The 13,268-nt window shown below is 45.3% G+C and overlaps 1 protein-coding gene across 1 annotated transcript; it reads left to right on the top strand.

Annotated features, from left to right (window-relative positions):
* Positions 1-3,488: 3,488 nt before the first annotated feature.
* LOC142639735 (putative mitochondrial protein AtMg00860) lies at positions 3,489-4,616 on the top strand. Its single transcript, XM_075813872.1, has 2 exons — positions 3,489-3,655; positions 4,325-4,616. Exons 1-2 carry the CDS (start codon positions 3,489-3,491, stop codon positions 4,614-4,616), a joined length of 459 nt encoding a protein of 152 aa, XP_075669987.1.
* The last annotated feature ends 8,652 nt before the right edge of the window (positions 4,617-13,268 follow it).

The following is a 13,268-nucleotide window of genomic DNA, read 5'->3' as shown; positions in this document are numbered from 1 at the left end:
GATGGACCTGAGGCCTAGGCTCCATGAAAAGACAAGGAGTCCATAAAAACAAAGGGAGAAAGGAAAGAAGTAAGCCCCCCAAAATCAAAGGAAAAAAACAAAGAAAGTCCAGAAGAAAGGGGCTGGGCTAGGATACCAGAGACTACCTGGGACTTCCGGGTGTGCAGCACGGCCAAGGTAGGATTAAGACAACTCAAAGGAGGTTTAAAAGGCATTAGGAACGAAAGGCATATGGAACGAAAGGCATATGGGTCCTTCTCGAGTACTCAGCGATGCAACGTAGAGCCAAGGGACTTGGAGAGCAACAACTCAAGAACGAGAGGTCAATACCTCGGGGAACCTAGAGTAAAAAAGACCCACAAAAGGAAATAGTTGGGGAAACCTTTGATTTGGCTGAGAAGGACTTGGCTTACTGGGAAAAATGACAAAAGGAGAGGGGTGGCTAAAAGGGGGCTAAGCCTGAAAAGAGAAGACAGAGAAAAAATGCCAAAATGGAAGGCCAGCAAGGCACTTTCAAAGGAAAAAACGCCAAAAGAAGAGAACTATGGGAAATAAGGAAAGAATTAGTCGTCAGAAGAACTGGGACAAACAGAGGCTCTGGTACCCCAGAACCCTAAAGTGACACTATGAAAGGGAGAAGCAGCCAACGTTGAAGGGCATTCAGCGATAAGGAAATCATATAGAATCATTGAGAAAAACTCTGTAAAATTCAAAGAAAGTAGGGAAATATCTCCCGGTCTCCCAAAAACAACCACTATAGTATAATACTTAGATTCAAAAGGATTCAAACTTTGCAAGCCTTAGAGTTTTAGATAGCCATCTAAGTCTGTAATTTTTGAGCTTATTTGAACCTTGTAGCACAATTTAGTGAGCACATTGTAATCCATAATTAAGGAAACTAATGGAATACGTCTTATTGATTTGAGTATCCCAAACAATTATTTTGTGCTTCTTTGTTACATTTTGTCTTCCTTTGCTGTTTTTTTCTTGTTGTTCGATACATACATTCTCGCTTTGCTAGTGTATGCGTATTGTAGGAGTCTTGCCCTGTGCATCACTTGGTTTGTAAACAGCCCATTTAGCTGCAGTGACCAAGCCCAGTCCCTTCAAACTACAACTAGAGGGTCCGGGGTCCTTGTTTAAGCTTGGGCCTGGATATCGACTAAAAACAGACTCTCACATTTTGGTGACTCCGCTGGGGACTGGGAAAAGAAGAGGGAAGAAGTAGTCCCTTCACAGAGCATGGCTCTAAGAGCAAGGAACAACAAAGGTACCAATGTGCCACCCGCAGCATCTAAACCCGTAGGAGAAAACGAAGTAGCCTCCAAACAGAGGAACGAAGTGCCTTTGGTAGAACAGGAGGTTGTATCAGGACAAAGGCACGCAGGACAGGAGCCAGACCCCATGGCTCGAATGACAGATTTGCTAAAGGATTTGCAGTAAGAGATTCGCCTCCTTAAAGAAGGCAGGACACAGGAAATCAGGGATAATATGCCCCTTGTGGTCAACCAAGACAGAGCCCAACCAGAAGGAGGGTCAGTAGTGGGAGGGGGAGCCAACCCTCAGTACCTGACGCTGGCAGATATTAGTGCCCTGTTGGAGCAAGAAAGGGAGAAGCTCTCAAGGATTCCCAAACAATTTTCCCGAGATCCCCCATTCCCACCAGAGCTCCTTGGCAAGCCATATCCCAAAGGATATGAACCCCCAAAGTTCCATCCTATTGATGGAAGGAATGGAAGTGCCGTGGAACACATGAGCAGGTTTATCCACACTATGGGCCCTTACGCAGGAGACAGAGAGCTGTCCCTGAGGGAGTTTGCTAAGTCCCTAGTAGACAAAGCATATACGTGGTACACCACACTGAAGCCTGAGTCCATTAGAACTTGAGACAAAATGAAGGAGAGGTTCTGTGCGAAGTATTACCCAAGTGAGGACAAGGTCACCTTCCAAAGCTTCCAAATGGTGCGGCAAAGGCCAGGAGAAGACCCTATCCAGTTCATCAAAAGATTTGAAGATGTGTCTCTAGACTACTATGGAGACCATGAAGAAAAAGAGCTCGTGGAGACCTGCATATCCAACATGCTCTTTGATTATAGGCTTAATCTCGAAAATCTATGCATAACTCAGTTTGCCGACCTGCTACAGAGAACTAGAAGAACTGCGCAGACTATGAGAACGAAGAGGGTGCCAGTACCCCAGGCCATGACAGCATCAGTGGGAGAGAAAAGGAAGAAGCCTGACGGAAAAATATTCGAGGAACCACAGGTGATCCCGTGTACGGCAGAAGAATTGAACCAAGTCCTGGATAAATGGATTGGAGATGGAGTGGTCAGGCCATTTACCGTGTCCAGACCACCAACCAAAGAAGAGAGGAAGAACCCCTTGTTTTGCAGAATTCATAGTTATGTCAAGCACTCTACCAAGGACTGCTGGACCCTCCGTAGGCTTTTTCACAAGAAGCTAAGAGAGGGAACCCTGGAACTCACTCAAAAGGAGCCAAAGGTGCAAAGGAACCCCCTACCCAACCACAAAGGAAAGGGGGTGGTGGCTGTGGTGATCCATGGGAACCCGGCAAAAGTAGAAGAACCCAAAGGATCCTTCCACCTAAGCACAGTCAGGATTCTCCAGAAGAACCCCAAGTTCAGATCGCTATTCAACCAACTGGGATTTGGACCAGAAGCAAGAAGGGTGGCCATAGAGTCCCTCATGAGCATAGCAGTAGATTCAAGAATGGAATGCTTCACAGCAGAGTCCCATGCTAGTCGAGCTTACTTGGAGACAACCAACACAATAACCTTCACTGATAAGGACATGGAGATTGAGCATCCAGACCATCGTAGACCCCTCTACCTAATGGACACTATAAATGGTGTCCAAGTCAGAAAGGCATTGGTAGATATAGGGGTGTCACTTAACCTCATCGCTCTGAGTACCCTGGAAGCCGTGGGCTTAACTGGTAGAAGGATCCTAGGGTCCCTATGGAGATAACAGGATTTAGAGGGTCGGCGGAATCAACTGAAGGATGTATGCAACTGGCTCTAAGGGTAGGACCGATAGTGGCCCTAACAAGATTCCATGTGATTAATTTGGAGGTTTCCTACCAAGTACTGCTGGGATGCCCATGGCTTCACAAGCACCGCCTTATTCCCTCCACGTACCATCAATGTGTTAAGGGGAGATTGAATGGGAAGACTGTAAGGATCCCTGCCAATCATAATCCTTTCAGCCAAGGGGAGGTGGACTTTGTAGAAACCAGGTTCTATGATGAGTTGGAACCGGATGACGAGAGCCCCATGCTAGGGACCCCAGGAGCACCTGTCCTGGACGAAGAGGAAGGAGGAAGCACCCACGACCTGAGAAATCTCTTGGAGAGGAAAAGGAAAAAGCAGGAGCCCAGCTCCTCAAGATCCCAGAAATGTGTTGTAGTGTGAGAACCCGGAGGAAGGGTAATCTATCGTTTGTGAAGATGCGCGAGGCCTAAATGCATTATGCAGGAGGGTCCCGGATCACCAAATTGCATGATCGCCCAAGAAGAAATCCCCAAGGAACTAGTTCAGGAGACCCAAATTCAGCCTGAAGAGGAGCTGATAGAAATAAACTTAGGAGCCGAGCTGGGATCCCAGAAGCCTGTTTTCATTAGCAGTCAGCTAACATCGTAAGAAAATGAGCAATTAGTAGCCCTACTCCAAAAATACAAGGATGTCTTCGCATGGACATATGATGAGATGCCTGGTCTGGATCCAGAATTGGTAGTCCATTCTCTCAATGTGGATCCGAGAGTTAAGCCAATGGTCCAGCCAGCAAGGGTCTTTCACACTGATGTAGAAGCCCAGATAACCCAAGAAGTCAAGAAGCTGCTAGCAGCTGGATTTGTCAAACCCATCCAACATCCCAAGTGGCTTTCCAACATAGTGCCCGTGAAGAAAAAGAATGGTCAAATCTGTTGCTGTGTGGACTTCTGAAACCTAAACAAGGCATGCCCAAAAGATGAGTTCCTTCTACCTACTATTGATCTCCTTGTGGATTCAGCCGCGGGGAGCTCTATGTTCTCATTTATGGATGTGTATAGTGGATACAACCAAATCCACATGGCTACCAAAGATGTAGAGAAGACAGCGTTCAGGACCCCGATTGGGAATTTTTATTACACTATGATGCCCTTTGGCCTTAAAAATGCAGGGGCCACATACCAGCGAACCATGACGGCCATTTTCCACGACATGATGCACAAGGAGATGGAAGATTATGTGGATGATATTGTAGCGAAGTCAAAAACTAGAACAGGACACCTTTAGGTGCTTGAACAAGTTTTTGAAAGATGCAGGAAGTACAAACTATGCATGAACCCCATGAAGTGTGCCTTCGGGGTGCCTGTTAGGAAATTCCTTGGGTTCCTGGTACACCACAGAGGCATAAGTGTGGATCCAGCAAAAGTCATGGCCATTGCCACAATGAAGAGGCCTACAATGGTAAGGGAGCTCAAAGTCTTCCTAGGGAGGGTCTCCTACATCAGGAGGTTTATGCCAGGATTAGCTTCGGTCACAAGTGGTTTATCCAAACTGTTGAAAAAGGGGACTGAGTTCACCTGGGGAGCTGAGCAACAAGAAGCCTTCTAGAGGGTCCAACAGATCATGAACTGCCTCTCCACCCCCCAAGCACCAGTAGGTGGGCGACCCCTTTTATTGTATTTAGCATCAAACTCCCAAGCCATAGGAGCCCTACTAGCATAAGAAGATGATGATGGGAACGAGCAACCCATTTACTATGTGAGCAGGACACTTAAGGATGCTGAAACCAGGTACCCCAGGATAGAAAAGGCTTGCCTAATGGTTATCTACGCGTCCCAAAGGCTGAAACGATATTTCTCAGCTCATCAGATCCTTTTAGTGACTAAGTCTCACCCCATAAAGACACTCCTTCATCAGCCCCTCTTGACAAGAAGGATAGCACAATGGCTAGTTCTGCTTTCTCAGTACGACATAGGCATTAGGACTCCCAAGGTTGTCAAAAGCCAAGCCATAGCAGACATGCTAGCCTAGTTCCTTGGGAATGAGGAATCTCCGCTAAGTGAGGAGATCCTCGAGGAGGTGGCAGTGATAGAGCTTCCAGGGAAAAGTGGACAATAAGGTTTGATGGGTCAGTAACGGCAACCTCAAATGGACTGGGAATCATATTAAGTTGTGAAGATAAGGACACCCTACCCTTATCTTTCAAGCTTGGTTTCTCCTGCTCGAATAATGCCGCTGAATATGAAGTATACCTGACTGGGCTGACCATAGCACTCAACATAGGAGTAAGGCACATGAGAGTTTTAGGAGATTCCAATCTTGTAGTCTCTTAGATGAAGGGCGACTTTGCACTAAGAGAACAGAGTTTGGCAGCTTACAGGACTTGGGTACAAAGGCTAGAGCAGGAGTTTCAGACCTTCAATGTAAAATACACTCAGTGGAGTGAAAATAGGTTTGCCGATGCACTGGCCACCTTAGGGTCCCAAATGGTAGTTAAAGGGAAAAACACCTTGATAAAGGTGAGTAGACAAAAACACTCCATCATAGAAGTCTTAAGAAGGATGTTCCCCGAAGAACTGGAGCAATATGATTGGAGAAAGGAGGTTAAAGAACAAATAAAAGAGTCAGGACATGAAGGGAGTATCAAAGAGCTAAAAGACTACACCCTGATAGAAGGAGAACTATACAAGAGACTGCCTGGAGGGATCCTATCCAGGTGTATCAATGAAAGGGAAGGAAGGATGAGATTAGAAGAACTACACAGCCAAATCTGTGGGGTTGCAGAAAAGATTAGTCTGTACAGAAGAATGCAACGCATGGGGTACTGGTCAAATATGAACAAGGAAGTAGCAACCATACAGGAGAAGTGCCAAGATGTCTACTTTCGATGGACAAGGAAGAGAGTTATGTCATGTTCGTTGCAGAAGATTGGAGGACTCCATTCATGGAATACTTGGCTCAAAGGATCCTGCCAACTGACAGGACATTAGTCCACCGGCTCAAGAAACTTGTGGTCAGATATTTCTTACAAAATGGGATCTTATTTAAGAAGGGGTACAACGGGGACCCCCTGAGGTGTTTGGGACCAAAGGATGCCAGAGAAGTAGTTAAAGAAGTCCATTCCGGTGATTGTTGGAGTCACCTAGGAAAAAGAAGACTTTACAAGCAGTTGCTACTATTAGGATACTATTGGCCAACAATGAAGAAGGACTCCAAGGAACTAGTCAAAACTTGTCATGCCTGCCAAATACTTGGAGATGCAATTCATACTCACCCAAATGTACTGCAGGACATGACGACACCATGGCCTTTCCACACTTGGGGGCTTGATCTCATAGGGACTATAAACCCCCTTCTAATGGTTACATATGGATCCTAGCAGCCACCAAATACTTTACAAAATGGGTAGAAGCTATCCCTTTGAAAAAGCCACTGGAGCAGCCGTAACAAACTTTATTCGAGAGCACATTATTACAAGGTTCGGGATCCCTAGGAGACTGATCAGTGACAATGGGATCTCGTTCATAAACAAGGATATGAAGAGTCTAATTGAGGCGTATTGCATCAAGCATGGAAGGTCCACGCCATACTACCCACAAGGAAATGGCCAGGCTGAGGCCATTAATAGGGTGATACTGAAGATCCTTAAAAAGATAAAGCATGAGTATGGGGGAAAATGGAGTGATCACTTGACAGATGTACTATGGGCGTGCAGAAGCTCCGTAAAGACAGCCATAGGATTCTCGCCATTCTCCCTAGTCTATAGGACAGAAGCCATCAGTCCTGTGGAGTTAGTTGTCCCTACACCAAGAGTAGTACTTGAAGAAAACCAGGAGGACACCGAGGACACAAACAATGAAAGGAGACTGGCAGATTTGGAAGGGGTAGAGGAAGAAAGAGAACTGGCTAGAAGGAGAAGATAGAGGTACCAGCAAAAGATGACTAGGGCGTACGCGCAGGCAGTACACCCAAGTGCCTTCACTGAAGGACAATTGGTACTAAGGATAGCAGAACATGTAAGAAGAAATCTCCCAAGACCCTCCAAATTTGCCCTGAAGTGGGAAGGACCCTACATCATTAGAGAAGCCCACGATAGCGGGTATTACTATCTCACAAAGAAAGATGGAACAATCCTAACAGAGCCCATAAATGGTAAATGGCTGAAGCAGTACTATGCGTAGGAAAATAAAGATCTCAGTACGTCAAGACCTCTTTCCTCTTTCTCCAGTCCACCAAGTATTTTTTTCATCTTTCCTTTTTTTTTTTTTTTCCTTCTGTGAATTTTTTTTTGAGTAGCATTATCCAGGAACCCATGATTGGAAAGCACTCTGGGTTTCTTACTATTTTGAAGACTCTTCTGTGTTCTTTAAGATTGGCAACTATGTTTTAATTCAATGAAACCTCTTTTATTTCCTTTAAATTACAGTCAAACTAAATACTGCAAAGTCCAAACATTGGCAGACTTGAGGAGGATACTTGGACCGATGCAAAAAAAAAAAAAAAAAAAAAAAAAAACTCTTGCATATGATCCAGGACCCACACCACAATTAGTCCAAAAGTACATAAATACCCGGGATACCTAGCCCAATATTTGGCAAAAGGAAACCTGCCTAGTTCATGATTTGGGACCTCCTAAAAAAAAGAGGAGGGGAAAGAAATCATTAAGGTACCAGGTCCAGGCCCTGCAATAAGACTTGTAGGAATCATGGTCTAGGACTCGATATAAAAAAAAATAATAAAAAAAAAACAACAACACAATATAGATTAAAAAAAAAAGAAAAAAAAAAAAGAAACAAGTCCATATGCTATTGAGAGGCCAAAGTAGTCCTAAACAAAAACAAAAAAGGGATACAAATGCAGGTCCATATTACAGAAGATGGGAAGAAAAGCCAGAAACAGTGTACAAGAAAAAAGAAAGATAAAACTTATACAACCCAAATTGAAGAAAAAAAAAACTAGCTAAAAGGAGGAAAGGTCTAAGGAACAAGGCCAGTCAGCAAGGAAATGTCTAAAGAAATGGCAGGGACAGCTGAAGGAGAGAGAACCCTTTGCCTCTTGACATTAAATCCTACAGGACCTTATGAGCACAAGCTAGAGCCTCCTCAACAGCAGCAGCAATCTCAGCATCTATACTCCTAGAAACCCGCCTTTAGAATAGCATGTGGGCCAATAAATGCAAATGCTTCAGTAGGAAGGACAGGTTGAACTTTGCCTCTAAGAGATCCTGCACTACTCCCCTCCATTCCAAAAGCTTCTCTTCAAATAAGGAGTCAAGGGAGGAATTCCTTAGGGAGATCAACACAGCGCACAGCAGCTCCATCAGAATGTTACCCAAAAACATACCTCCCCTAAAGCCACTGGTAAAGTCTCCATAGGCTTTGAGCAACCCTTCCAGCAATGGCAGACCCTTCACAGGCACAAAGAAACGCAGGAAGTTGCCATAGGAAGGCCCAAAGCGATGAAAATGGCTCGCGGGAAGGTTGTTAAACTCCAAAAGATCAAAACGGGCCAGGAAGGCAGGGAGCCCCGAGTCAGGATTTGAAACAACTACTTTTGAAGTTTCCCCCATTGGTACATCTCCACTTGTAGGCGTTAGAGAACTCTCAATCTTCTGGATAGTTCGAGGGGACCTTGCCTGAGATTTAGCAATCTAAGTAGATCCCACAGCTGCCTCAGGAACCACGGATTGAGGATCTCCAGCACCTGTGTCAACACCTACAAGAATGGGCATAATTCAACAGGGAGAGTGGAGCCCGGAAAGAAAGAGGCAAAGTAAAAAAAATAAAAAATAAAAATTATAAAAAAAAATCGGGGAGAAGACTTGTATTGATTTCCTATGGTGGGACTTCCTCCTCTTACTCCTCTGATTTCTAGGAGGACTCTATGAAAGAAAATGTAACACGTTGAAGAAAGGGTGAGGAAACCTTAGCAAAATTACTAAACGAAGGAAAGGATACTGGGGGCTTCGCCATAGGAGGAAGAGGCAAGGGAAAAGTACAAAAGGAGGAAGGAGAAGGAAGCACAATAAAGGGAGATCAACACACACCTTCAGAACTTTCTGATTCCAAAGAAGAAGCAGCCTCAGGGGCAAGCTTATGCATTTTATAAGAGAAGAGTTGGGGGCTTGTACCGATGGAGACGTGCCCCCCGAGGGTTCTTTGCTTAACGTAGGATCAGGCAACACAATTTTGGCAGGACTAGAAGTCTGCCTAAGCTGGGGGTCTTGGGAAGAAGGGGCTGAGGGGCTTTAGGATCCTAAGTAACCAGAGGCGCAGCAGATGGAGTGGATTGGACACCCCGCATTGGTTGCCCGGTTTTCTCAGTTACACCACCACCAGGGGCCTCCTCTTCCACGCCTGAGAAACCAACAGAAGAAGCAATAACCACTACTTCTTCCAAAGTCCTACCTGCCATGAGAGGGGACACTTCCACCTGCAAAATATAGGTGTAAGTACACAGTATCAAAAAAAAAGGAAGGGGAAAGAAACAAACAGAGAAAGGCACGAAGAAGGCCATACCACATCATCACCAGACGATTGACTCTTTCCTTTCTTGGGATCTGACTTGCGCTTGGACTGCAAGGAAGAAAATGATCACGCATCAGTTAAAAGAGAAAGAAAGGCACTGCAACAACCATGACAAACTACCATAAGAATAAAAGAAAGAAGAAGGAAAGAGGTCTTGCCCTTCTCTCTCTCTGTACAGAACCTCCAACGGTCTTTTTTTTACTACGGGTACGCCCAGAGGGTCCCAGAGGAGATTGGGGTACAAGATCAAAGGATCCCAAAGAACCTTGGGTTGAAGAACTCACAAGAACCTAAGAGAGAGAGGACTCTACCTTAGTCTTTACTCGAGACTTGGGGGCTAAAGAACGCCCAACTTCTTTTCCCACTATAGGAGAACTCACTCTCTCGAGTTCTTCAAAAATTACCAACTGCTTCTGGGACCTCGCAGTTTTTCTTTTCTTGGTTTCAGAACCAATCTCAACACCTTCTTCAAGTTTAGCCGGCTTGACCTTCTCCTGCTTAATCTTCTTCTCTTTGCCTTTACCTATGGGAGTAGTAGCCCCAATTGCCTCCATTGCCCCTCTTTTAAATGGCACTCTGGAGGAAGCACCAACAATGAGGTCACATCCTGACCACTATTCCGGAAAATCCTGAGCATAGCACACCTAACCACCCCTGGAAGCATGCCACTCCGCAAACCCTGTCTTGCTGCTTACAGCAACAGATATAATACCAGCAGTAGGGAGGGACAAGCGCCTATTGGATGTTGCAGCAGAAAGAATAGTGGGGCTAGGAACTCTCCCAATTTTGCCAGAGCCGACATAGCCAACAAAGGATTCTTGTACTCTCCTCCAATACCCAGCAAAACCACCGGAGGTGAAGACTTCCCCTCTGAGAGTTGGGCACCACAAATTGAGGACTTCTACGCGACCAATAGGAGAAGGCCTGAGGTCTCAGGAACGGGTCCAGAGAAGGGAGGGAAGGTACTACATCCTTAAACACTGGAGGGATATCCTGATCAAAACCAAACTGCCGGAGTACCTAGTGTGCTGAATAATGGGTATACTTGGGGCCACTTGAGGAGGGCATTGGAAGCCACGAAGGACTAACACAGGCCAAGTAGGCTAAACTGCTTTCATTACCAGGACATAAGTCAAAACTTTTCCCTGGAGAATTAAGAAAGAAAGCTAATACAGAGTCACAAGCAAACCCGTGGCTAAACTCCCGGGGAGATCGCTACCTTAAGTGCCCTACCTGATCGAATAATTCGACCAGATTGAGACCACCGCCTTTCAAACTAGCCCAACAAAAGACAATGGGGTGACTATTAGTAGAACTACCACATAGACCCTTAACTGCATCGGGGGATCCCTCGGACTTGTCTTTTACAAATTTCAAATTCCTACACTTTGCTAAAGTAACCAAAGAACGATCTCACATAAATACCTAGAGAATGGTACAATGGAGGGATGAGGTGATCGCATAGCAAGAATCACCTTCAACCTCATCTTCGTGAAGCAAGTCCAGTTGAGAATAAACATAGCCCAAAAACATGGGGGCTAGAGGATACCGAGCACCCCGGGCCATCCTGATTGCCAATGGGAAGAAAACGGATTTAACCCCATACCTAGGGAACTCACTAAACAGGAATTTACTGAGCTAGAGTGCCAGGAACCTAGCTCGCCTGATCTCCTTGTCTTTCTCCGGCGAAAGATTCATAACCCATCTGCCCATTCTGGCCGGTTTCCACCAGGAGAAGCAGCACGCCCACCAAAATGGGCATATAGCCCATCTTCCACCTCAAGATCCTCGTCGGAAAGATTGATGACAAAGGGATTCTCATCTCCAAACACTGGAAGGAGGAAGTTGTTGACCATGCCTTCCAAAGTGATCGTAAGCTCACCAACAGAAGAGAAGAAGGTATGAAGGGAAGGGCACCAATGGCGTACCAAGTGCCTAAGACCCTTAGCATCTCTGAAACCTTTAAGATTCCTGGAAATTGCCATTGCCTTCAGGATTTTCGTGCGCTCCAAACAACCCACGAGCTCCCCATCAGAGAGTTCTTTGTCCACCCAAATGGGCCAACCAGAGATCCTCCCAGGGACAAAATCGAAAGAAATAGGGACCGCCTCGAGAGATCCTTTCCTGATCTGGAGATCTAAAATCTCTCTTGGGTCTGGTACTTGAGCGGAACTGGCAAAACCAGCCTCACCAGAGAATACCCAGGCATGAGAAGATGGGGGGGCCTCACCACGAGACACCCCAAGGAAGAACAGGCTGGGAGTATACCAAGGGTCCCGTAAAGGAAAGGTATGATGCTCTTTGACTCCCTGTGACTGACCCTACCCAGAACTAGAGGAAACCTCACCTTCAGAAGGGCTGGGAGTGCGCTCCCTTCTTTTTCGTGATGAAGAAGAAGCCATCGGGATGGCGAGCGTGCTGGAAGAAGGAAAGTCGAGGAATGAAAAACACGGGGATGGAAAAACAAAGAGGCAGATTAACTAAAAGGAAAGAGATAAGCTTGGAGATGAAAGACCCTAAAATATATATATATATATATATATATATATATATATATGAAGTAATCACAATAATGGCACCAAAAGCAGTTAGGGAAGACAATGTATGAAAAGACGCGCCAGTTGCCAAATTTAATTTCAAGGAAGAAAGTTATTGGCAGTTATTAATGGGAGTTACAAGGAACGAGAAAAGTGGAGGGAGGAAGTTTTCTTTTTTTCTGCTCCCATCTTTTTTTTTTTTTTTTTTTTAAAGGAGAAGAAAAAAAATTAACTGCCACATCCCATGCAAAAGGGGCAAGTTACGACATGCAAAGAAGACCAGGGTACCCAGAGTCAGCAAGAAGTCAGGACCCTGAAAGAAGAGAGAGGGGGACTCGAGAATGGTGGAAATAACGAAGAGGGAAGTTCTACGGGAACTCAAACTCTACATTACTCACGCATGGGCTGCAGGCAACCCACAAGCTCGGGGGGCTAAATGTTGAGGTCTAAAAAGAAATTATGATAAAAGGCCCAAATAAATGGCACATTAGGCCAATCTATGGGAAGTAAAAAATTAAGAAAAGATGGAACTTACAAAACAAAGAAGGATGATGGACCTGAGGCCCAGGCTCCGTGAAAAGACAAGGAGTCCATAAAAACAAAGGGAGAAAGGAAAGAAGTCAGCCTGCCAAAATCAGAGGAAAAAACAAAAAAAGTCCAGAAGAAAGGGGCTAGGCTAGGATATCGAAGACTACTTGAGACTTCCGGGTGTGCAGCACGGCCAAGGTGGGATTAAGACAACTCAAAGGAGGTTTAAAAGGCATAAGGAATGAAAGGCAGATGGGTCCTCCTTGAGTACTCATCGATGCAGCGCAGAGCCAGGAGACTTGGAGAGCAACAACTTAAGAACGAGAGGCCAGTACCTCGGGGAACCCAGAGTAAAAAAGACCCACGAAAGGAAATAGTTAGGGAAACCTTTGATTTGGCAGAGAATGACTTGGCTTATTGGGAAAAATGATAAAAGGAGAGGGGCAGCTAAAAGGGGGCTAAGCCTAAAAAGAGAAGACAGAGAAAAAACGCCAAAATGGAAGGTCAGCAAGGCACTTTCAAAGGAAAAAATGCCAAAAGAAGAGAATTATGGGAAATAAGGAAAGAATCAGTCATCAGAAGAACTGGGACAAACAGAGGCTCTGGTACCCAGGGAGCCAAGAGAGAAGAATCAATGGTACCCTAGAACCCTAAAGTGACACTATAAA

This window comes from Castanea sativa, chromosome 6 (genome assembly GCF_040712315.1).
Source record: "Castanea sativa cultivar Marrone di Chiusa Pesio chromosome 6, ASM4071231v1".
Taxonomy (NCBI): Eukaryota; Viridiplantae; Streptophyta; class Magnoliopsida; order Fagales; family Fagaceae; genus Castanea; species Castanea sativa.
Note: the sequence above shows the minus strand (reverse complement) of the source record. Positions and strands in the feature narration are given on the sequence as shown.

Excerpts from the sequence above, each read along its gene's own strand:
- LOC142639735 (XM_075813872.1), top strand. The coding sequence starts at position 3,489 with ATGCAGGAGGGTCCCGGATCACCAAATTGCATGATCGCCCAAGAAGAA. Across the intron at positions 3,656-4,324 it reads ATTAGCAGTCAGCTAACATC|GAAGTACAAACTATGCATGA; the intron begins GTAAGAAAATGA and ends TGAAAGATGCAG.